The sequence below is a fragment of the Helianthus annuus genome, chromosome 13 (genome assembly GCF_002127325.2).
Source record: "Helianthus annuus cultivar XRQ/B chromosome 13, HanXRQr2.0-SUNRISE, whole genome shotgun sequence".
NCBI lineage: Eukaryota > Viridiplantae > Streptophyta > Magnoliopsida > Asterales > Asteraceae > Helianthus > Helianthus annuus.
The window spans coordinates 168,982,501-169,008,613 of NC_035445.2; the positions used below are offsets into that span (position 1 = coordinate 168,982,501).

General features: G+C 40.5%; 1 protein-coding gene and 2 long non-coding RNA genes across 3 annotated transcripts; 1 reads left to right on the forward strand and 2 right to left on the reverse strand.

Annotated features, from left to right (window-relative positions):
* Positions 1-2,637: 2,637 nt before the first annotated feature.
* On the forward strand, positions 2,638-6,775 carry LOC110908444 (putative disease resistance protein RGA4). Its single transcript, XM_022153388.2, has one exon. The coding sequence runs from the start codon at positions 2,777-2,779 to the stop codon at positions 6,773-6,775; it is 3,999 nt and encodes a 1,332-aa protein (XP_022009080.1). The 5' UTR covers positions 2,638-2,776.
* Positions 6,776-13,318: 6,543 nt separating this feature from the next.
* On the reverse strand, positions 13,319-15,125 carry LOC110908966. The gene is made up of 3 exons (XR_002575050.2): positions 14,984-15,125; positions 13,806-13,866; positions 13,319-13,331 (listed from the first exon to the last, which is right to left on the reverse strand). It is a non-coding gene; the product is annotated as an uncharacterized LOC110908966 (long non-coding RNA).
* A 4,849-nt stretch (positions 15,126-19,974) lies between these two features.
* On the reverse strand, positions 19,975-21,805 carry LOC110901659. The gene is made up of 3 exons (XR_002570984.2): positions 21,689-21,805; positions 20,511-20,571; positions 19,975-20,036 (listed from the first exon to the last, which is right to left on the reverse strand). It is a non-coding gene; the product is annotated as an uncharacterized LOC110901659 (long non-coding RNA).
* Between the last annotated feature and the right edge of the window lie 4,308 nt (positions 21,806-26,113).

Here is a 26,113-nt window from a genome sequence, read left to right on the forward strand (position 1 = left end):
CAGTTAGTGATGATCAGCAACCACTGCAGCCCTCTACATCAGCCCCTGTGTCCAGTTTTGAGTCTAGTCAATCTATGGAACAGGTTGGCAGTAGTGGATTAGGTAACAGTGGTAGGGCAGAGGACACTTCTGGGTCAAATGATGACACCAACCAGTCTGAGGGCATTCAGTCTGTTAGGCGTTCTTCTAGGAACATATCTATGCCAAAAAGGTTTGATGAGTATGTTGTTGAAGGGAGGGTAAAGTATGGCATAGAAAAAACTGTAAATTACTCTAATCTGTCTGTTGAAAACATGTGTTTTGTATCAAATTTAGATAAAACAATTGAGCCTTCTTGTTTTAGTGAGGCTGTTAAGGATTCTAGATGGGTAGAGGCCATGAATAAGGAGATGGAAGCATTATACAAGAATGGTACTTGGGTTCTTGTAAATTTGCCTAAAGATAGAAAGGCTATAGGCTGTAAATGGATCTATAAAATAAAATATAAGTCTAATGGTGAAATAGAAAGATATAAGGCCAGGTTAGTGGCTAAAGGTTTTAGCCAACGTGAAGGTCTAGATTTTGGGGAAACGTTTTCTCCTGTTGTAAAAATGGTAACCATTAGATGTGTGTTGAGCTTAGCTGTTAAAAATAACTGGCACATTTATCAGTTAGACGTTAACAATGCTTTTTTATATGGGTCTATTTCCGAAGACGTTTACATGAAACTTCCACCAGGTTATTTTCCAGAAAATGAAACTCGTGTTTGTAAGTTGGTTAAATCTTTGTATGGGCTTAAGCAAGCCCCAAGGAAGTGGAATGAGAAGTTGAATGATGTCTTGATTAAAATGGGTTTTGTGCAAAGTTTATGTGACCACTCTATGTATGTTATGTCTGCTGATTCTGTGTTTGTGGTTTTGCTTGTTTATGTTGACGATATCATTGTTACTGGTAATTCAGAAACTGATATTGTTAGAGTTAAGTCTGTGTTAAGTAAAAATTTTCAGATTAAAGATCTGGGAATTTTGAAATATTTTCTGGGAATTGAAGTGTTATATGTTGATAATGGCATTTGTTTGAACCAGCGTAAGTACTGCTTAGAATTACTTAGTGATTTTGGGTATTTGGGTGTTAAACCTGTTAGTACACCTATAGAGCAGAGTCATATTATTAGTAATAAACTGGAGCAGAATCAAACTGTTGTGAAAGATGTTACAAGTTTTCAGAAACTGATAGGCAAGCTAATATATCTGTCTATTACTAGACCTGATATAAGTTATGCCGTTCAGTTTCTAAGCCAGTTCATGCATTCTCCTAAAGATTGTCATTTGCAAATTGCGTTAAGGTTGTTAAAATACTTGAAACAATCTCCTGGTAAAGGGATTTTGTTTAAAAGGGAGAATGATTTTGTGTTAAAAGGTTTCGTTGATTCTGATTGGGCAAAGTGTTTAACATCTAGGAAGTCGGTAACTGGGTTTAGTATATTTCTTGGTAGTTCTGTTGTGTCTTGGAAGTCCAAGAAACAGAGTGTTGTTGCTAGATCTACCGCTGAGGCGGAATATAGGGCTATGTGCTCTGCTTGTTGTGAGGTTATGTGGATTTTGAATCTGTTAAAAGAACTGCGTATTGAAAGTGTTTTACCTGTGAAGTTGTTTTGTGATAGCCAGTCAGCTATCTCGATTGCGTTTAATCCAGTTTTTCATGAACGGACTAAACACTTTGAGCTGGATTTGCATTTCTTAAGGGAAAAAATTTCTGCAGGTATTGTTATTCCAGAAAAGGTAAGTTCGGATGATCAGTTGGCTGATCTGTTCACCAAAGGGCTGAATGGGTTACAGCATGACACTTTGTGTCATAAGATGGGTATGTTAGATGCTTTCACTGTATGAATTATGGGGGGATGTTAAATTATAATGGGCTTATTACATTTGTTATGTTTGTTGGGCCTGTTATATTTTCATTCTTCTTAATTCATTCAGTGAGTGCTAATGTTGGGCTTGTTCAAAATGGGCTGTTGGCTTGTTAGCCTGTTACTGTTGGAGATATTTATGGTTGCAAGTTGTTGCAACTGTTTTTGGGCCATTATTGTAAATCTTGTGTTTGTTAGGGTTTAAAGTGATCTTTTGGAGGGCCTCCGGTTAATGTTGGTTATAAGCTGAGGGTCAAAGTGAAACTTCATTTTTTCAACATATAAAAAGGGGTTTCTAGGGTTTCCAGATCATTCTGTACCCTTTCACTTCTCTTTCACTTGTACGCTCATGTTCTCTGGGTTTGTGTTGAAGATCGAGATGGTGTTGAAGATCTGCTGTTGATCTTGAAGATCCGTTGTTGATCTTGCTTTAGTTGTCATCTGTATTGTTTAGATCCTGTGGATCTTTGTCTGTTTTGGTTGTATCGTTCTTATGATCAACTGATTTATCATCAGTTGATCTTTTGTTCTTGTACTGATTTTAGATCTTACATTTTGTAAGATCAAGGGTGGTTGGGTGTTTTTTCTGGGTTGGTAACTAATAAAATTTTGTGTCACCGTTTTGTCGCTATTTCTGTTGTTGTTCATATTGATTGCTTAGATTAGAATTGTTGAACCATTTTTACAGTTTTTTTTAATGACTACCAGCCAGAAGATGCACAATAAGATTAAAATAAAAAAAGATAAAAGTTTGACCAAAAAAATTGCAGAATTCACTATAAACAACAGTTTCAATCGTTGTTTGATCTGTGCACTCATCAATTCATTCAGATCCCTATCACACACACACACACAGAGAGCTCCCAGTTTAAGTAATCACTATAAACCATGGCTGAAACTCTTGCAAATGAACTTCTCAAAGTTCTTGTTAAGAAGATGACCGATGAAGCCTTCAAGCAAGTTGCTCGTGCTCAGGGTATTCACAACGAGCTCAAGGAGTTGAAGAAGACACTCTCCAGGATCCAAGATCTACTTCAAGATGCCTCTCAGAAGGAGGTTACCCATAAATCTGTCAAAGAATGGCTGAATGCTCTCCAACATTTGGCTTACGATATCGACGACGTACTCGACGACGTGGCGACTGAAGCTATGCATCGTGAGCTCACCCTGCAGGAACCTGCAGCATCCACCAGCAAGGTAAGAAAGCTCATCCCATCATGCTGCACAAATTTCTCACTAACTCATAGGCTGTCTCCCAAGTTAGATAGTATTAACAGAGAGTTAGAAAATCTAGAAAAACGAAAAACGGATCTAGGTTTGCTTAAGATAGATGAAAAGCCAAGAAATACTAGTAGAAGAAGCGAAACCTCTTTACCAGAACGCCATGTTGTCGGAAGAGAAGTTGAGAAAGAGCAATTGCTTAAAAAGTTGTTGGGGGATGATGATGGGTCATCTCAGGATAACTTTAGCGTCTTACCTATAGTTGGTATGGGTGGGGTTGGAAAAACCACTCTCGCTAGACTTTTGTATAATGATACAAAGGTGCAGGAACACTTTGAACCCAAGGCATGGGTTTGTGTTTCAGATGATTTTGATATTTTTAAGATAAGCAATACCATCTTTCAGTCTGTGACTACTACCGAAAACAAGAAATTTGAAGATTTAGATAAGCTTCAAATAGCTATTGTAGAGCAATTTAAGGGCAAACGATTTCTACTGGTAGTTGATGATGTGTGGAGTGAAAACTATGGGGATTGGGAAAACCTAGTGCGCCCATTTCTGTCATGTGCTCCTGGAAGTAGGATAATCATGACCACTCGTAAGGAGCAATTGCTCAAACAGATAGGTTTGCATAATGTAGACCGTCTCGAGAGTTTGTCGAATGAAGATGCATTGCGTTTATTTGCAATACATGCATTGGGGGTAGATAACTTTGACTCACACATGACACTTAAACCGCAAGGTGAAGGTATTGTGAAAAAGTGTGGTTGTTTGTCTTTGGCTTTAAAGGCAATTGGAAGGCTTTTAAGGACGAAAACAGATAGAGAAGACTGGGATGAGGTGTTGAATAGCGAGATATGGGATGTAGAAATTGGTAATGCCACTGAAAATGGTAAAGATGTGGAAAATAGTGATAAGATTGTTCCGGCACTTAGGATAAGCTACCATGAACTTTCTGCAGATTTGAAGCAATTGTTTGCATACTGTTCTTTGTTCCCCAAAGACTTTTTGTTTGACAAGGAGGAGTTGGTATCGTTGTGGATGGCAGAAGGGTTTTTGAACTTATCCAAGTCACCAGAACGCTTGGGCCGTGAATATTTTGAAATTTTATTATCAAGGTCATTTTTCCAACATGCACCTAATGATGAATCATTGTTTATCATGCATGATCTGATGAATGACTTGGCCACTTTTGTTGCCGGAGATTTTTTTCTAAGGTTTGACAATCATACGAAGACAAAGACAGAAGCTTTGGCAAAGTATCGCCATATGTCATTTACTCACGAGGAGTATGTAGGTTACCAAAAGTTTGAGGCATTCAAAGGAGCCAAAAGCTTGAGAACATTTTTAGCAGTATCTCTCGGTGTGGATAAAGATTGGGGCTATTGTTACTTATCCTCTAAGATTTTGGATGACTTACTTCCAGAGTTAACATTGTTAAGGGTCCTTTCTTTGAGTCGTTTTCAGATAAGTGAGGTACCGGATTCCATTGGTAGTTTGAAGCACTTGCGGTATCTTAATTTATCTAGAACTAATATAAAAGAGTTACCGGAGAATGTTGGAAACCTTTATAATCTACAGACATTGATTGTTTTTGAGTGTATGTGGTTAACTAAGCTGCCTAAAAGCTTCTTAAATCTTAAAAGGTTACGACATTTGGACATAAGACATACTCCGTTGGAGAAGCTGCCATTGGGGATTGGTGAGTTGGGAAGCCTTCAGACTCTCCCCAAGATCATCATTGAAGGAGATGATGGCTTTGCTATAAATGAGCTCAAGGGATTAACAAATCTCCACGGGGAAGTTTCAATTGAGGGATTGCACAAAGTCCAAAGCGCAAAGCACGCACGGGAGGCGAACTTATCTCTAAAAAAGATTACTGGATTAGAGCTGCAATGGGTGGATGTGTTTGATGGCTCACGAATGGATACACTTGAAGAGGAAGTTCTCAATGAGTTGAAACCTAATAGTGATACATTGAAAATGCTTTCAGTCATGTCATATGGGGGAACACAAATTTCAAAATGGGTTGGTGATCGCTCTTTTCATGAGTTGGTTAATGTGTCAATACTTGGTTGTAAAAAATGCACATCTCTACCCCCATTTGGGTTGCTCCCTTCACTTAAGAGGTTGCAGATTCATGGCATGGATGAGGTTAAAATCATAGGTTTGGAGTTAACCGGAAATGATGTTAACGCCTTCCGTTCACTTGAAGTTCTAAGATTTGAAAATATGTCTGGATGGGAGGGGTGGTCAACTATAAAAGAGGGTTCAGCAGCAGTGTTTACGTGCCTTAAAGAGCTTTATGTAACGAAATGTCCAAAATTGATTCATGTCTCACTTCAAGCACTGCCTTCACTCAAGGTTCTTGAAATTGACAGATGTGGTGATGGTGTGTTGAGAAGTCTGGTTCAGGTAGCTTCTTCAGTCACTAAGTTGAAAATAAGTTATGTATCAGGGCTTACATATGAGGTGTGGAGAGGAGTTATAGGGTATCTTAGGGAAGTTGAAGATTTAAGTATCTGGGGATGTGATGAAATAAAATACTTGTGGGAATCAGAAACAGAGGCAAGTGAGCTTCTTGTGAGATTAAAGGAATTGAGGTTATGGGACTGTTCAGGTTTGGTAAGTTTAGAGGAGGATGACAATTTTGGGAGCAGCACCCTGTTTTCTCTTAGAAGTTTGCATGTATACTCTTCTAGTTGCATAAAGCGTTTATGCTGTCCAAATAGCATTGAGAGTTTGGAAATTCTTGATTGTTCAGTTATTACAGATGTCTACCTCCCAAAAGAAGGAGGGAGTAAGATCAAATCACTTCGTATAAGAAATTGTGATAAATTTGAGGGAAAAATCAACAACACAAGCATGCCAATGCTTGAAACCCTAAATATTTATAAATGGGAAAATCTAAGATCAATCAGTGAATTGAGTAACTCCACTTACCTCACCAGCCTGGAGATAATAGAATGCCCACATATCGTGTCACTTCCAGAGCTTCAGCTATCAAACCTCACCAGTTTGGAAATTGGTACATGTGAAAATCTTGAGTCATTACCCGAGCTATCAAACCTCACCAGTTTGTCAATTTGGACATGTGAAAGTCTGGAGTCATTACTTGAACTATCAAATCTCACCTTTTTGTCAATTAGTGATTGTAAACGTCTGGTGTCATTACCTGAGCTAAAGAATCTCGCCTTGTTAAAAGATCTGAAAATCAGAAGGTGTCCAGGTATTGCTGTTTCCATTCATGGTGGGCGTTGGCCTCCCAAATTGTGCTCACTTACACTAGAAGGGTTGAAGAAGCCCATATCAGAGTGGGGGGATCTGAATTTCCCACCTTTCCTTGTTGAGGTTGCGTTATTTGATGAACCCAATGTGAGTGATTTTAGTCGATTGTCCCACCTTTTCCCTTCTTCTCTTACTAAACTGGAAATAGTAAGATTTGATAATCTGGAATCACTATCAACGGGACTCCAACACCTCACATCTCTTCAACATCTTGAAATTTCGAATTGCCCAAAGCTGAACGATTTACCAGAGACGCTGTTGCCTTCCCTTCTGAGTTTGAGTATATATGGTGATTGCCCAAAATTGAAAGAAAGGTGTGAAGGAAGAGGCTCCCACTACTGGCCCCTCATCTCTCATATCCCCGAAATCAACATATAAGACTAATAAAGGTACATGTTTATTAAATACCCTCTGATTTCCATAAGATAAACTGGTATTCTCAGTCTTGTGCGTGTTTGTTTTTTGTTTTGGACTAGGAATTTGTTGCTCAGTACCTAAAATTAAATTTTAATTAATATCTTAACATGTTTAATATCTCTCAAAGGGTTAAGTGGATGGAAGTGGATGTTTACACAACTGAATATCTATTTTTTTTACAACATTTTGATTGAGATCATGTCTTACTCTGATGTTTTCTTTTCTTAATTCAAATTTATTTCAATTAGACATGCAGTTATTATTTACATCACCTTGACTTTCGGTTTGATAAATTCAAGAATCTGTTCAATCAGAGGGGGCTGACTGGATATCTTGTTTTTTTTCCTAGCCAATTTCATTATCTCTTTTGCAATTTCTTGAATTGAGTTTCTTCAATGATTCATTTTTAGTAATCCCATTAAAACTTGGCCTTTCAATTTCAATCCATTTGATTTTTTAAAACACATAAATCAAGCATCTTTCTCATTATCTTAGATCAAAAGTTTCAATTTAGTGGGACAATCGAATCGAGTATCTTAGATATTATACAACTATGTTTTGCAGGGACCTATAACCATATGAAATTGTAAAGGATGAACATTCACAGTTGACCGAGACATATGAGAGAACAGAGAAAAACCTATGAATGAGAGATTTTGGCAGTGTAATAACAATCACTCTGTCAATGGCATAAGCGTAAGTTCCTTTCAGTCTACAACATAACAACCTGGTTTTGATTATTCGTATTCATGATATAACTGTTAATGCACTTTTGGGTGATAAGTGCAAGGCTTCCAACATTTAGGGTCTTTATTGAACAATGTCCAAAGTTTAGAAAGAGTTTATTGTCTAGAAAGAGTTTATTGTCTAGAAAGAGTTTATTGGCTAGAAAGAGTTTATGGCTAGAAAGAGTTTATGGCTAGAAAGAGTTTATTTTGGAAAGAGTTTATTTTGGAAAGAGTTTATTTTTAGACAGAGTTTATATAGACTAGCTTTGTCTGAGTTTTGTATAGATTAGGCTTGTCTGAGTTTTGTGGCAAAAACTCTGTGTTGGCTTTGTGCTCTATGTTTTGTCCGGGCTTTCTATTTAGTGTTGAAAGTCCGGGTTTCACCTTGTATATATACTTTAATATGGAATAGACAAGGCAACGATTTCTGTGTGAATTTCTGTGCCCTAATCATTGTGCTTTTTGTCTGGCGGCGCTTTGTGTGAGTGACGTCATTCATCTTCATCAAGAATACTCTGTGTATTCTTGATTTCTCTCTCAAATCCTTGCATTCTTGTGTTCATCTATAGTGGTTGATCATCAGGTGGATTCCGCACACCTTTTGGTTGCTTTAGCTGAGTGAGATCTTGGATTAGGAGGCCTTACAAGTGGTATCAGAGCAGTGTGCTCATACTACTGTAGGTGTTCTTAGTTTGAAGGTTTTGGTGAGATTAGTTCATACTTTGATAGGGTTTAGTGAGATTTTAGTGAGTTTTTGTGTGTTATTCATGATTCTTCATTCATTTCTAGTGTTTGGATGATGGATTTTGAGTAGTTTAGTGAGTTTTTAGTGTTTTCTTCATCTGGGTTTTACAGGGGTTTTTGTTCTTGTTCATACAGAGCTTTGAAGGAGATAAAGATTCTGAGTTTTGATCTTTGGAAGCTTGGTCTGAGGTTTACACTTTGTGTTTGTGTCTCCAGGGTATTATTGAACCAGTGTGTAGTCACATTGGGGAGATACTCCGAAGATTGGTTCTTTCTGAGTTTTGAGACTTGTCTGAGTTTCAATTCTTTCAGTCTGAGCTTTCCTAGTCTGAGTTTTCCTTTTAGAGATTATTAAGGTCTGAGTTTCTTGTTAGTTGGTCCGAATTTTTCTAATTTAGGTAAATTGTGTCTGAGTTTTATCTTGTCTGAGTTTATTTATTTTCTAGGTGTCTGAGTTTATTTTGTTTTTACTAGGTGTCCGAATTTCTTATTGTTGAGTCTTAGGTCCGAGTTTGAAGTCTTATACTAGTCTGAGTTTTATTTGATATATATTAGTGAGTCCGAGATATTTGATATATATTAGTCCGAGTTTTGAGTTTATTTGTTTAGTCTGACTTTTAGTGTTATATTATATATATAGTTAGTAGTCCGAGGTTCTTTGTTTATTACTTTGAGTCTGAGTTTATTACTTTGAGTTAGTTTGAGTCCAAGTTTTAAATAGAGTCTGAGTTTATTACTTTTGAGTCTTTGTTTATTACTTTGAGTCTGAGTTTATTACTTTGAGTTATTTTGAGTCCAAGTTTTAAATAAAGTCTGAGTTTATTACTTTTGAGTCTGAGTTTATTACTTTGAGTCTGAGTTTATTTTCTGTCCGAGTTTTATTTTAGAAAATTGGTCCGAGTTTGTTTTTTTAAGTGTTATCCGAGTTTAGTGAGCCGAGTTTCTTGTTTAACTTATTAGTCCGAGTTAGTTTTAGTGTAGTAGAGGCCCGAATTTATTTAAACATATTACGTCCGAGTTTAGTAAGTAAATTTTGAGTCCGAGTTTTTGTTTTTAAGGTTTTAGTCCGAGTTTAATTCTTATTTTTGTCTCCAAGTTTTTAGGTGATAGTTTTCTCGTCCGAGTTTTATTCCTTTTATTATTTTTATCGAGTCCAAGTTTAATTATTGTGGTGTGGTCCGAGTTTAAGTTGTGTTTTAGTAGGTCCGAGTATATTACTCATTTAGTCTGAGTTTATAGTTATCATATCTAGTCCGAGTTTCGTTTGTTTTTATATCTTAGGTCCGAGTTTTTAAGTGTCTTCTCTTGGTCTGAGTTTAAGTCCTAGTTCTTCTTTAAGTACCTTTGAGTCCGAGTTCTCGTTGAGTCAGAGTTATTTAAGTGTTAGATATTTGAGTCCGAATTTTTATCAATCAAATAGTTGGTCTGAGTTTCAAATTCCTAACAGTGTAGTCCGAGTTTCTCTGTTTGTGTTTATTTCAGGTTTCTGTGATCCGGGGTTCACACTCTGATTGAAGCTCACTTCACTGCTTGGAAGTTCTCGGTTGTTTTCTAAAATGGCAAACAATAATCTGACAACGATGGTGCAAAACCTCAAGCACAATGCTGAGGTAGGAAGTAACGACAAACCTCCTTTGTTGGTCAACGAACTTGATTTTCCTGAGTGGAAGGAGCGTTTTGAAAGATATGTTCGAGCAAAAGACATCAATTTGAAAGATATGTTCGACTCAATTTGTTGTGTTTAAAGCGTTAAAGAATGAGTCCTTTGATGACACTGTGAATCGATTTTATCATCTGCTGAGCGAACTTGATAGAAGTCAAGAGAATATCTACACGGAATTCGAGAAGGTTGAGAAGTTTCTGAATTGTCTTTCCAGAGAATGGAACATGTACACCGCTTTGATCAGAGAGGGTGTTCTCTACGAAGAGCTTTCATTGGAAGAAGCTATTCAGAAACTGAGGGGTTATGCTTGGAATATGGAAGATCAAGCATCTGATTTCGAGAAGATCCAAGATCCTCAGTTATACAAGGCTTCGAAACCAACGGATAAGGGTAGTAATGGTGGTGTTGGTGTTGCTTTGTATTCAGAAAATGAAGGTCCTGCAAGTGAACACGCTTTCATAAGCAACACAGTCAGTTCAAGTGGGACAACCAATTCAAATCAAGGGATGTACTCTTCTAGTGGCGCTCAGAAATCTCAAGGTACAAGTGGTATCAGAGCAGTGTGCTCATACTACTGTAGGTGTTCTTAGTTTGAAGGTTTTGGTGAGATTAGTTCATACTTTGATAGGGTTTAGTGAGATTTTAGTGAGTTTTTATGTGTTATTCATGATTCTTCATTCATTTCTAGTGTTTGGATGATTCAATAAAGATATGTACAAGTGTGAACATTCCTAAGATAGATGCAAGCGGCTTGAAGTTGATTGAAGAAAATATGGGTCTGTTGGCGTCCTTCATGACTGCATACGAGAACTTCTGTCTTGGAAAGCTCGTTGAACCGTCAAGTCTCGATGAAGACTTCGATCAGATAGATCAAGACGAGATGGAAGAACTTGATCTATAGCTCAATATGGCATTACTAGTTCGTAGAGCGAAGAAGTTTCTGCTGAAGATGGGTAGGAAGTTCATAGGGGGTCAGACAAAGACTCGAATGGGGGTCGACATGTCAAAGGTAAAGTGTTACAACTGCAGGATCTACGGGCATTTCGCACATGATTGTCGAAAGCCGAAGATGGAAAGATCTGACAGAGACAACAACTCCCGAGGAAACAACTCAAGACCTCAATACAATGCATCAAATGCTACGACCAACTCAAGTGCTCGTTCAAGTGGGTCTGAAAATACCACATCTTCGACAAACAATGCTATGGTGGCTCAACCTTTGCAGAGTGTGACTGAGCCTTATGACTGGGGTTGTGCTTTGGAAGACATCTCAGGAGCTATTGTGTCACAAGCTTTTATAGCTGAAATTGTGAACGAGGAAGTGTATGAAGAGGTTGTTGAAGAGACAAGCATTGAAGAGCTTGCAGTAGTCGCTGAAGTTCTTGGGGAAGAGTTGGATTCGGGGAATGTTACTGAAAATGAAAGTCCTTCGATCGAAGAGACTGTTGAGAAGTCTAGCAAGACAGAAGATGGCGAAAAGGGAGAACGCTTTGAATTCAACATCTCCACAGCTGAAATGCAGCAATTTGCGGATGCAGAAGCTAAAAGGTTGGAAGAAAATCCCGTAGAAAACGAGGCTTGTGCATTCATGGCTGGCATTGAGGTAAAATCATCTTCTGTAGATAAGCGATGTGCTAGATGTGTTGAGTTTGTGACTAAGATTGATAGATATGCACTTCATAACACAAACTTAATTGCAGATTTAGAAAAATCCAGAGAACTCATTGCGGTTTTGTCTAATTCGGATAAAGAACACCGAATTAAGATAAAAGCGCTAAAGAATGATATCTCTGAATTTGAGAGACTTGTGGCTAAGGGAAATCTTAAAAATCAGGAATTAAAATCTGAACTGGAAACAAGTCAAAATTCTGTTTTGGAAAAGAACAAAATCATTTTGGAAAAAGATAATTTGATTTTGGAATTGCAACGAAAGATTGAAAAGTTCAAGGATTCATCTGAAGTGATGAACTTCTGTATTAGCAGCCAACGTCTCAAAGAATCTGAGGAAGAAATGTTTGGCATTGGTTATACCAAGGTGCCTCCTCCGGTAAACCATAACTATACATCGATGCCAAGCATTGATCCTGAATTGGCAAACTTTGTGCCTACGACTCCTCTGACAGTTGAACCACAAAGTGAGTCAGAATCTGAGCCAGATGAAGTTACAGACTCAGATCAGTCGAAGAAGAGTGGCATGTCTAAGAAAAATGAAGTGAACCTTGAAAACATTGAAAATTTGATAAGCAACAAGATTTTGGAAATTTTCAATCAAGTTCAAAATGAAAAATCAAAACCTAAGTCACGTGGGAAAAACAAAAAGGGTTTGAAAAATGTCCCTAAAACAGAGTTTGTTAAAGGGGAAGATTTTATCAAAGAAGAAGTAAAAATTGAGACGGGTTCCAACTCACAGTTTGTGAACCAAATTTTGAAAAATCCCGCCAATGCCTCTTCATCTTCGACCGATCATGAGGAACGTCCGAAGAATGCTGCGAAAATTCGCAAATGCTACAAGTGTCGTGGGAAAGGACACTTAGCAGCAGACTGTCCAGATGACAGGGGTAAATCACTTGTTGATCCTGATCAAAAGAAACCTTTTGTTGACAAACCACAAAATGAATCAGTTAATGTTGAAAAGAAAAATGGTAAAAATCAAAAGGTTGAGAAAAACAAAGTGATTAAACAAGAAGTAAAACCAGTTGTTAAAACAAATGTTAAATCACAACAAAATCAGGATCAAGAGGAGAAACCCACTGTTATTAACCGTGGGGACAGATCAGAAAACGTCCCTCAAAGACATGATACTCGTGAGAAAACCCCTCACAGACGACAAAATCATGTCACCTTTCAAGGCGTTGAGAATGACAATCGTTCTGGAGGTTCGAACAACAACTATGCTAGACCTCATGCACAGAACAGATTCGTGAATGATCGAAATGCGTCACCCCCCCTCCCCCGATTTCCAAATCAAAGACCGCATTCGGATAATCGTCCACGATCATTCTCAAGACAAGAAGATGCTCCTAGATTTGGTAGGAATTTTGAGCCTCCCAGGAATCAAAATTACAATTACCAAAACTATGGAAGCCGAGGGTATGGAAACTGTCACACCCCCAAATTACCACCTAGGGCGTGTCCCTAATGGAGGTGTAACGATTCAACAAAGAGCCACCAATCATATCAAACACAAGTCATAATGTATTAAAATCCCCAATTGAAAGAAATGTATCGTCTGAAAAGTTAAACCAAAACCAAAGTACTGAGCGGAAGCATAAATGTATAAGTGTGTAAATGTATCAAAACCAAATCAAAATAACTGTTTATTATGACCACAACCACTCCAGCAGCATCAGACAGCAAGCTCCCAAGTTTCTTCAATAATTACCTACAAGCATGTAAACAAGTGTGTCAGACTACGCTGGTGAGTTCAAGGTTTGTGTTTGTTTACCAAGTTGTGTTACCGATCAAGTGAGTAAAACAGTTTACAAAATGATATGTTGTTTGTTGTTGTGATGTTTAATGTTTCGATGTTTTGATGTTGTTATTACTCGAGTACCAAATGGCCAGATGATATGTGATTGCCAACCCCAATGCCTCTATCAAAGCATTGGTCATGTTTTAAGGTAATTAGTTCACGCCCGTTCCCCTTGAACGTCGTGAGGGTGCCAAACCTAATAGCGCTATCAACTAATAACCCCCGTTGCCCTACAAGCAACGACCCGGTAGATGTAGTGGTCTTACAATGATAGAAAAACTGAGTACAATAACCAACATCCCGTTACCCATGCATTCCTCATCGGAACGTTACCCGTTATCCCTTCACTGGGATCCATGCTTGAGAAAAGAGCAATGAACTCACCTTTGGTTTGCTCGGTTGGTCTCTTAAAAATGGTTAACAGTCAAGGTAGGTCAATCACGTCCTAGCATGGTTGCCATATCTTAATTAGATTCGTATTCAATTGACGTCACGTAAATATCCACACGTAGCACATAAAGCAAGTCATGATAATGCACTAAGTAACATACTTAATCCAATTACAGATACCCTAAGTGTATGGCCCAAAATATGCACGGCCCAAACAATAAGTGTGCTGCATCGTAGAGTGTGTGATATAATATAGAGTGTGAGGTCATGCAAAATTGTGTAGTACGATGTGCGACAGAAAATTATACCACAAGGGTGCGTGGTCGCCAAGTAGTGTGCGACCCTACTTTGAGTGTGCGCCACCTTTATGCGGGTTTGCATTTATATAATGTGCATCATTTATCACATGTACATCATACCCAAAACACCAAATACTTATCCTACTTTAAATGGAACTGGCCACACAACATCATTGGTCTAAATGAACTCTTGTTTATCAATTTCACAAATTATCATCATAACCGATACTAAAGTCAGACCCATAGTTTCAATAATTGCAAAGAACCAACATTTTTAAGACACGTAGATCCTAATTATTCAACAAACCATGCCACACCAAATTATCATAATGTTAATATATATATATAACAGTTTGCTATGAGGGCACTCTTAAAACTCAATCAAATTAAAATATGTAAGGCAATTGGTGGGCCACACCCTTTTGAATTGGGCGACCAACATTAATAACAGTGGGACATTATCAATTTGTGCGGCCGTCAATCAATGAACAAGTGGGGCCAGACATGTGTAGTGTGCGATCAGGTGGTGGGGGCCAATTCCTTAAATGTGTGTTTGACAAATCGATAACAACATATGATCTTTGCAAATCAAATCGAAAAGGAAAAAAAAAACACATACTCCTAAATCAGTCATGTGATACCTTAACATTTTGAATCAACATATTCATACATGCTTTATCCAAGTGAGTTGTACCCTATGCTCCTATAATTGTACATTCTCCTAACAATACCCAATATCAGCAAGAATATTTTGAATCAACAAATATGACAATTTCCTTTATTCGAACACATGAGATTAGATCAAAACATCCAGCCATATGCAAGACAATCACAGTACCCCCTTTTACATCTATGCAATCAAAAACCACATACCTGCTACTTCCTTTTCTGAACCGAGACCCGGAACAAACCCGAAACATCCGTGATTCGAACCCAAGTCCGAACCGAGCTCGAACCCGCTCAAAATCTGTTGCTGAATCAGCGTCTTCACAGCTTCATCACCATCGGAGAAGGAGAAAACGCCGTCACTGCGGACATGAGCGGCGTCTCCGGTCGTCGCCGGTTCTATCTTTGCTCTCTCTCTCTCTATCTCTACTGTGCAGGGGTGTGCGTGTGGGAACAAGATAAGGGGAGATGGGGTCTTGTGAGGCTTGATCAAATAGAATGAAGGAGGGTTGTAAATGTATGAGGGTGTGCTACGTTGGTGAAAGGGGCACCGGAACTTCCGGCCGTCGGAGATGAAGAAGAGGCATGGAGAAGTGCGTGGTGTGCGGCTATTATTTTAGGTTAGGGTTTTTGTGTTTATTTTTTTTAAAATAGGGGTGAGAGGTATAGGGATGTTTAAACACTAGGTTTAGGTAGGTTGGGCCTAGCCCAAGTGCGTGTGTGTGGATTTCTAGCGAAAACAAATTAGGCCCAATTATGTTAACTAGATGCGTAATTAAATAAATCGTCCGTCGCGTGTTTTATTATCCGATAAACAAATAATAATAATAATGATAAAATAGATTACTCCTCTCGACGATCACGGTCGAGAGTTCGGGTTGTCACATTCTCCCCATGTTATAGAAATTTCGTCCTCGAAATTTAAGATATACGATTCGTTAATGACCTTATTGTTATACAGAAATACATGTAGTTTCACGAAAGTTCACAAAACGAATCATGCAAGTCATATTGCATATAAAATCATGTAGCATGTAAATTCACGTAATTCTCATAACATGAAACTTTTCACATAGTTTAAAATTATTTCACATAGTAGGGAAATATTATATAAGTTATATCTATTTGCTCACGAACACTATGTAGCGATTGTATGTGAAATTTTTGGGACACCTGATTTATCTAAACTTAAACACAACGCCTAAGTGAATATATACTTTAACGGAGTTAACAGGGTTTGTGTTCACCCTGTGAAGGTCGGGTGTTACATCATCCCCAACTTGAAGAGGAATTTCGTCCCGAAATTCGCCAATGATATCAAGAGTTGATACAACCACTTGAACAACTGAGGATACTAGAGCTTACTCCGATCATCGCGTTCCCACGTGAACTCCGGTCCACGTTTTGAGTTCCAACGAACTCTCATGATTTAAATTCAACTATACTAACGAATCCTGATGTCCAGGTCCATGATTTCAGTAGATCCCACGACAACTGCAACTTGTCGTCAGCCTTAGGTTCTAATAAGGGTATCACTAGTTTTTCCGTCGGGCAACCACTTCTTTAGATTTGAGGCATAAGTGGCATTGTGACCGTTACCCAATTCATTAGGTAATTCGTGTTTGTGAGTCATATCACTGATCCGTTCCAGGAATACGAATGTCCCAGCGTACCGTAGACTAGGCTTGCCACCTTTCCAATAGCGTTTCGCACCCTCCCAGGGTGAGACTTCCAATATGACACGTTCGCCTGCAGCGAACTCCCAGTGTTTCCTAAGTTATCAGGGTTCCTGGCGATCACGCGTTGTCGCCACACAATTTCCAATACCGAGTGCCAGTCCTAGTCCCGTGATGAGGTTGTCATCCACCTCAACCCAACAAGGAGGTTGGCAGTATCATCCACACAATGCCTCAAACAGAGCTGTATGCATACTAAAACGGTAACGGCTGCAGTAGAGCTCACCCAAAGGTAAGTGTCCTTCCCAAATGTTTACTAAAGTCAATCACGCACATGCTCGCAGCATGTCTTCGTGTGTCGGGATGGTTCGTTACTTTCTCCGGTTGTCCTACAGTGATAAGTAATGCTCATGTCTAGATGTGAGTCAAGGGTGTTGTGTATTACCTGTCATAAATCAGGTATAGTTCAAAATCAAAGGTAACAGAAGTTGGCACCTCCATGGCAGTCTGTTCTAATCTACGAATAGGTGTTTCTGGTTGTTGATACTCCACCTTGACCTTCCCACGAGTCAAACATCGTTCACTTGCGTTGCCATGTGGGCCTTCAGGCCCGGTCACCCACATATGGTCTTCAGGTTTCAATGCATCGTATCAAAACTCAGGTGAATAGGATATCGAGGCCCACGTGCTTCGCCTACCCCACTTCCCTAAGCTGAGAAAGCTGAGAAGACGTCCTCCTAGTTTGGTTCCCAAGAGTTCACCGCTCCTCACAGTGCTAACGAGGTTAAGGCTACGCAATCTTCGAAAATCCCGTGATGAATCTGTGATAGTATCCAGCGAATCCAAGGGATTGCTGTATCCCAGAAGGAAATCAGGATTGGCATAAGGTCAATTCTGGAATTCCACCTAACGATGTGGAAGTAAACCAAGTAACTTTTCAGAAGACACGTCAGAAAATTCACGAATAACTGGAAGATACTCTATCTTCCTTTCTTAAAGTGGCGAATCGGTGATAAGAGCTAGTATAGCAGAGTAGCCCTTCCGTAGACTCTCCTGGCTTTCATGACTGTGACAATGCCAACAACGGCGCCACCACGATGATCTTAAACTGATAAGGATTCCCCACTGGGGAGAGGGAACGCACGATTTTCTTTTTGCAGAGAATTTCTGCTTGATACATAGATAACCAAATCCATGTCAACGACCGCGTCAAAACTTACAAGAGTATAGGGAAGTGGGTCAATGTCGAACACTTGACCCACGAGATCAAGTTTACAACCAAAAAGAACATGAGAAGCTTCTATCGATCTACTATCAGTTAATTCTACTACATGCTTATTTACAAGAAAGGTGGGAGTCAGTCCTAACTGACGACTGAACCCTAAGGCACATAACCCCAATCGAAACAAGAGTCAAATAAAACAGAAACAGAAAAAGATCATTCAAAGAAGGCGTACCGGTCTCAACATTGCCATCATTGCGAGTCTTCCCCAGCGCCAATAGTAAATACCCTTCCACGTGCTCCGTTCCCACCATTGTTCCCATTGTTGCCGCTCCAAGTATTGTTGTTGTTGCCAGCATTCTGATTGAGCTGAGGGCAATCCCTCTTAAAATGACCCTCATCACCACACTGAAAACACCCCTTTTGATTTCCCTGGTTCTGTTGAGACTGTTGCCCTTGCTGTCTCTGATTCGACTGTGTCTGCTGCTGCTGCTTTGGCTGAGGAGCCCTACAATCCTTGGCCTCATGGCCTATCTTGTCGCACCTGCGACAAACCCGATCACACTGCCCATAGTGATGAAACCCACATTTGCTACACTGAGGCTTCTTTCCTGCATAAGACCTCTGATTTTGATTCACCGAGGATGATTGGCTAAAGCTGCGAGTACTGCCCGTGTCTGTCTTCTTTTGGGGCTGAATCGAGTTGGACGCTTTGTCCATATCACCCCACTTGCGTTTACTATCAGTGACAGGAGTAGTGGCGGTGGTGGCGGCAGTAGTAGCTTTGGAAATACGCGGTGGCAGTGAGTTGCTTTCCACCTCCTGATCAATAATCTTGTGAGTCAACCGGACAATCTGGGTCAGGTTATTGAGGTTTGCAGCAGTAACCAAACCCTTCACTCGCGGAGGTATCCCTTGATGAATAACTCGATCCTCCGTGACATAGGTCGAGACAGATTCGGACACAAGTCAGCCAACTCATACGACCGCTTCACATATGCCTCAACCTCAGATCCCACCAGTTTCAGATCGTAGTACTCGTTCTCTAACTTCTGTATCTCATCACGAGGACAGTATTCCTCCCTCATTAATTCCTTGAAGTCGTCCCAAGTAGTAGCGTTTGCTGCATCAATACCCAGCAGCTGAACCTGGGCATTCCACCAGGTTAAGGCACCATCCTCAAGCGTGCCCGTCGCATACTTCACGCGGTCCCCCACGGGACAGTTGCACATAGCGAACACTGACTCAGCTTTCTCGAACCACCTCAATAGTCCCACAGCCCCTTCCGTTCCGCTGAAGGTCTGTGGCTTACAGTCCATAAACATCTTGAACGTACAGGCAGGCTGGTGGTTTGGGTGCGCTGAGTGAAAGAAGATACGACACAAGAGTAAGAGTTGGGTTCACGATATAGGATAAAAAGTATTTGGTACAGTTCATACCGGCTTGGTAGGCTGCCAGAGCCTCAGCCACACGTGTGTTTATCAGATTTGTTAACTCAGCCTGAGTCATGTTGATGCTACCACGACCGTGTCCTCGTCCACTCATATTTCTATAATAGGAGAAGGGAATGGATTTAGGAGTCGAAAAAAAAAACGAGGAATGTGTTCAGGTCTATCACGTTAAGAACGATTAACTACCATATTCATACACAAACAGGGAAGAACCCCTCTTACACTCGTTAAGCCTCATTGGGATTTGCATGCACCACGCGTTATTATTATGTGTGCACCCATGATAATAAGGCGGTTTGCATGCTCCTCCCGATGCTTCTTAACTTATGTTTGAAGTTTCTCCCACCCAAATCAACACAAAACAAGTACTACCAACAAGATTAGGATTTACTAGATGTAGGTGTTATGTTACACTATCAATGTGTCATGATGCCTACCATGTCGTATCGTGCATGCTATAAATATAGTTACGTTTACTAGGCATATAAAGCATAAGCTAACGAGGAACGAACCTTGCGGTCTGAAGCTGAGTGTCATGGTCATCGTTTGGATCAATTCGGTTATAGTCTAGTTTTATGAAAACATTTTTAAAACCGAGTTCTCTATAACCAGTGGCTCTGATACCAAACTGTCACACCCCCAAATTACCACCTAGGGCGTGTCCCTAATGGAGGTGTAACGATTCAACAAAGAGCCACCAATCATATCAAACACAAGTCATAATGTATTAAAATCCCCAATTGAAAGAAATGTATCGTCTGAAAAGTTAAACCAAAACCAAAGTACTGAGCGGAAGCATAAATGTATAAGTGTGTAAATGTATCAAAACCAAATCAAAATAACTGTTTATTATGACCACAACCACTCCAGCAGCATCAGACAGCAAGCTCCCAAGTTCCTTCAATAATTACCTACAAGCATGTAAACAAGTGTGTCAGACTACGCTGGTGAGTTCAAGGTTTGTGTTTGTTTACCAAGTTGTGTTACCGATCAAGTGAGTAAAACAGTTTACAAAATGATATGTTGTTTGTTGTTGTGATGTTTAATGTTTCGATGTTTTGATGTTGTTATTACTCGAGTACCGAATGGCCAGATGATATGTGATTGCCAACCCCAATGCCTCTATCAAAGCATTGGTCATGTTTTAAGGTAATTAGTTCACGCCCGTTCCCCTTGAACGTCGTGAGGGTGCCAAACCTAATAGCGCTATCAACTAATAACCCCCGTTGCCCTACAAGCAACGACCCGGTAGATGTAGTGGTCTTACAATGATAGAAAAACTGATTACAATAACCAACATCCCGTTACCCATGCATTCCTCATCGGAACGTTACCCGTTATCCCTTCACTGGGATCCATGCTTGAGAAAAGAGCAATGAACTCACCTTTGGTTTGCTCGGTTGGTCTCTTAAAAATGGTTAACAGTCAAGGTAGGTCAATCACGTCCTAGCATGGTTGCCATATCTTAATTAGATTCGTATTCAATTGACGTCACGTAAATATCCACACGTAGCACATAAAGCAAGTCATGATAATGCACTAAGTAACATACTTAATCCAATTACAGATACCCTAAGTGTATGGCCCAAAATATGCACGGCCCAAACAATAAGTGTGCTGCATCGTAGAGTGTGTGATATAATATAGAGTGTGAGGTCATGCAAAATTGTGTAGTACGATGTGCGACAGAAAATTATACCACAAGGGTGCGTGGTCGCCAAGTAGTGTGCGACCCTACTTTGAGTGTGCGCCACCTTTATGCGGGTTTGCATTTATATAATGTGCATCATTTATCACATGTACATCATACCCAAAACACCAAATACTTATCCTACTTTAAATGGAACTGGCCACACAACATCATTGGTCTAAATGAACTCTTGTTTATCAATTTCACAAATTATCATCATAACCGATACTAAAGTCAGACCCATAGTTTCAATAATTGCAAAGAACCAACATTTTTAAGACACGTAGATCCTAATTATTCAACAAACCATGCCACACCAAATTATCATAATGTTAATATATATATATAACAGTTTGCTATGAGGGCACTCTTAAAACTCAATCAAATTAAAATATGTAAGGCAATTGGTGGGCCACACTCTTTTGAATTGGGCGACCAACATTAATAACAGTGGGACATTATCAATTTGTGCGGCCGTCAATCAATGAACAAGTGGGGCCAGACATGTGTAGTGTGCGATCAGGTGGTGGGGGCCAATTCCTTAAATGTGTGTTTGACAAATCGATAACAACATATGATCTTTGCAAATCAAATCGAAAAGGAAAAAAAAAGCACATACTCCTAAATCAGTCATGTGATACCTTAACATTTTGAATCAACATATTCATACATGCTTTATCCAAGTGAGTTGTACCCTATGCTCCTATAATTGTACATTCTCCTAACAATACCCAATATCAGCAAGAATATTTTGAATCAACAAATATGACAATTTCCTTTATTCGAACACATGAGATTAGATCAAAACATCCAGCCATATGCAAGACAATCACAGTACCCCCTTTTACATCTATGCAATCAAAAACCACATACCTGCTACTTCCTTTTCTGAACCGAGACCCGGAACAAACCCGAAACATCCGTGATTCGAACCCAAGTCCGAACCGAGCTCGAACCCGCTCAAAATCTGTTGCTGAATCAGCGTCTTCACAGCTTCATCACCATCGGAGAAGGAGAAAACGCCGTCACTACGGACATGAGCGGCGTCTCCGGTCGTCGCCGGTTCTATCTTTGCTCTCTCTCTCTCTATCTCTACTGTGCAGGGGTGTGCGTGTGGGAACAAGATAAGGGGAGATGGGGTCTTGTGAGGCTTGATCAAATAGAATGAAGGAGGGTTGTAAATGTATGAGGGTGTGCTACGGTTGGTGAAAGGGGCACCGGAACTTCCGGCCGTCGGAGATGAAGAAGAGGCATGGAGAAGTGCGTGGTGTGCGGCTATTATTTTAGGTTAGGGTTTTTGTGTTTATTTTTTTTAAAATAGGGGTGAGAGGTATAGGGATGTTTAAACACTAGGTTTAGGTAGGTTGGGCCTAGCCCAAGTGCGTGTGTGTGGATTTCTAGCGAAAACAAATTAGGCCCAATTATGTTAACTAGATGCGTAATTAAATAAATCATCCGTCGCGTGTTTTATTATCCGATAAACAAATAATAATAATAATGATAAAATAGATTACTCCTCTCGACGATCACGGTCGAGAGTTCGGGTTGTCACATTCTCCCCATGTTATAGAAATTTCGTCCTCGAAATTTAAGATATACGATTCGTTAATGACCTTATTGTTATACAGAAATACATGTAGTTTCACGAAAGTTCACAAAACGAATCATGCAAGTCATATTGCATATAAAATCATGTAGCATGTAAATTCACGTAATTCTCATAACATGAAACTTTTCACATAGTTTAAAATTATTTCACATAGTAGGGAAATATTATATAAGTTATATCTATTTGCTCACGAACACTATGTAGCGATTGTATGTGAAATTTTTGGGACACCTGATTTATCTAAACTTAAACACAACGCCTAAGTGAATATATACTTTAACGGAGTTAACAGGGTTTGTGTTCACCCTGTGAAGGTCGGGTGTTACATCATCCCCAACTTGAAGAGGAATTTCGTCCCGAAATTCGCCAATGATATCAAGAGTTGATACAACCACTTGAACAACTGAGGATACTAGAGCTTACTCCGATCATCGCGTTCCCACGTGAACTCCGGTCCACGTTTTGAGTTCCAACGAACTCTCATGATTTAAATTCGACTATACTAACGAATCCTGATGTCCAGGTCCATGATTTCAGTAGATCCCACGACAACTGCAACTTGTCGTCAGCCTTAGGTTCTAATAAGGGTATCACTAGTTTTTCCGTCGGGCAACCACTTCTTTAGATTTGAGGCATAAGTGGCATTGTGACCGTTACCCAATTCATTAGGTAATTCGTGTTTGTGAGTCATATCACTGATCCGTTCCAGGAATACGAATGTCCCAGCGTACCGTAGACTAGGCTTGCCACCTTTCCAATAGCGTTTCGCACCCTCCCAGGGTGAGACTTCCAATATGACACGTTCGCCTGCAGCGAACTCCTAGTGTTTCCTAAGTTATCAGGGTTCCTGGCGATCACGCGTTGTCGCCACACAATTTCCAATACCGAGTGCCAGTCCTAGTCCCGTGATGAGGTTGTCATCCACCTCAACCCAACAAGGAGGTTGGCAGTATCATCCACACAATGCCTCAAACAGAGCTGTATGCATACTAAAACGGTAACGGCTGCAGTAGAGCTCACCCAAAGGTAAGTGTCCTTCCCAAATGTTTACTAAAGTCAATCACGCACATGCTCGCAGCATGTCTTCGTGTGTCGGGATGGTTCGTTACTTTCTCCGGTTGTCCTACAGTGATAAGTAATGCTCATGTCTAGATGTGAGTCAAGGGTGTTGTGTATTACCTGTCATAAATCAGGTATAGTTCAAAATCAAAGGTAACAGAAGTTGGCACCTCCATGGCAGTCTATTCTAATCTACGAATAGGTGTTTCTGGTTGTTGATACTCCAACTTGACCTTCCCACGAGTCAAACATCGTTCACTTGCGTTGCCATGTGGGCCTTCAGGCCCGGTCACCCACATATGGTCTTCAGGTTTCAATGCATCGTATCAAAACTCAGGTGAATAGGATATCGAGGCCCACGTGCTTCGCCTACCCCACTTCCCTAAGCTGAGAAAGCTGAGAAGACGTCCTCCTAGTTTGGTTCCCAAGAGTTCACCGCTCCTCACAGTGCTAACGAGGTTAAGGCTACGCAATCTTCGAAAATCCCGTGATGAATCTGTGATAGTATCCAGCGAATCCAAGGGATTGCTGTATCCCAGAAGGAAATCAGGATTGGCATAAGGTCAATTCTGGAATTCCACCTAACGATGTGGAAGTAAACCAAGTAACTTTTCAGAAGACACGTCAGAAAATTCACGAATAACTGGGAGATACTCTATCTTCCTTTCTTAAAGTGGCGAATCGGTGACAAGAGCTAGTATAGCAGAGTAGCCCTTCCGTAGACTCTCCTGGCTTTCATGACTGTGACAATGCCAACAACGGCGCCACCACGATGATCTTAAACTGATAAGGATTCCCCACTGGGGAGAGGGAACGCACGATTTTCTTTTTGCAGAGAATTTCTGCTTGATACATAGATAACCAAATCCATGTCAACGACCGCGTCAAAACTTACAAGAGTATAGGGAAGTGGGTCAATGTCGAACACTTGACCCACGAGATCAAGTTTACAACCAAAAAGAACATGAGAAGCTTCTATCGATCTACTATCAGTTAATTCTACTACATGCTTATTTACAAGAAAGGTGGGAGTCAGTCCTAACTGACGACTGAACCCTAAGGCACATAACCCCAATCGAAACAAGAGTCAAATAAAACAGAAACAGAGAAAGATCATTCAAAGAAGGCGTACCGGTCTCAACATTGCCATCATTGCGAGTCTTCCCCAGCGCCAATAGTAAATACCCTTCCACGTGCTCCGTTCCCACCATTGTTCCCATTGTTGCCGCTCCAAGTATTGTTGTTGTTGCCAGCATTCTGATTGAGCTGAGGGCAATCCCTCTTAAAATGACCCTCATCACCACACTGAAAACACCCCTTTTGATTTCCCTGGTTCTGTTGAGACTGTTGCCCTTGCTGTCTCTGATTCGACTGTGTCTGCTGCTGCTGCTTTGGCTGAGGAGCCCTACAATCCTTGGCCTCATGGCCTATCTTGTCGCACCTGCGACAAACCCGATCACACTGCCCATAGTGATGAAACCCACATTTGCTACACTGAGGCTTCTTTCCTGCATAAGACCTCTGATTTTGATTCACCGAGGATGATTGGCTAAAGCTGCGCGTACTGCCCGTGTCTGTCTTCTTTTGGGGCTGAATCGAGTTGGACGCTTTGTCCATATCACCCCACTTGCGTTTACTATCAGTGACAGGAGTAGTGGCGGTGGTGGCGGCAGTAGTAGCTTTGGAAATACGCGGTGGCAGTGAGTTGCTTTCCACCTCCTGATCAATAATCTTGTGAGTCAACCGGACAATCTGGGTTAGGTTATTGAGGTTTGCAGCAGTAACCAAACCCTTCACTCGCGGAGGTAACCCCTTGATGAATAACTCGATCCTCCGTGACATAGGTCGAGACAGATTCGGACACAAGTCAGCCAACTCATACGACCGCTTCACATATGCCTCAACCTCAGATCCCACCAGTTTCAGATCGTAGTACTCGTTCTCTAACTTCTGTATCTCATCACGAGGACAGTATTCCTCCCTCATTAATTCCTTGAAGTCGTCCCAAGTAGTAGCGTTTGCTGCATCAATACCCAGCAGCTGAACCTGGGCATTCCACCAGGTTAAGGCACCATCCTCAAGCGTGCCCGTCGCATACTTCACGCGGTCCCCCACGGGACAGTTGCACATAGCGAACACTGACTCAGCTTTCTCGAACCACCTCAATAGTCCCACAGCCCCTTCCGTTCCGCTGAAGGTCTGTGGCTTACAGTCCATAAACATCTTGAACGTACAGGCAGGCTGGTTGTTTGGGTGCGCTGAGTGAAAGAAGATACGACACAAGAGTAAGAGTTGGGTTCACGATATAGGATAAAAAGTATTTGGTACAGTTCATACCGGCTTGGTAGGCTGCCAGAGCCTCAGCCACACGTGTGTTTATCAGATTTGTTAACTCAGCCTGAGTCATGTTGATGCTACCACGACCGTGTCCTCGTCCACTCATATTTCTATAATAGGAGAAGGGAATGGATTTAGGAGTCGAAAAAAAAAACGAGGAATGTGTTCAGGTCTATCACGTTAAGAACGATTAACTACCGTATTCATACACAAACAGGGAAGAACCCCTCTTACACTCGTTAAGCCTCATTGGGATTTGCATGCACCACGCGTTATTATTATGTCTGCACCCA

Bases quoted from the DNA above. Each gene is read 5' to 3' on its own strand.
- LOC110908444 (XM_022153388.2), top strand. From the start codon at position 2,777: ATGGCTGAAACTCTTGCAAATGAACTTCTCAAAGTTCTTGTTAAGAAG.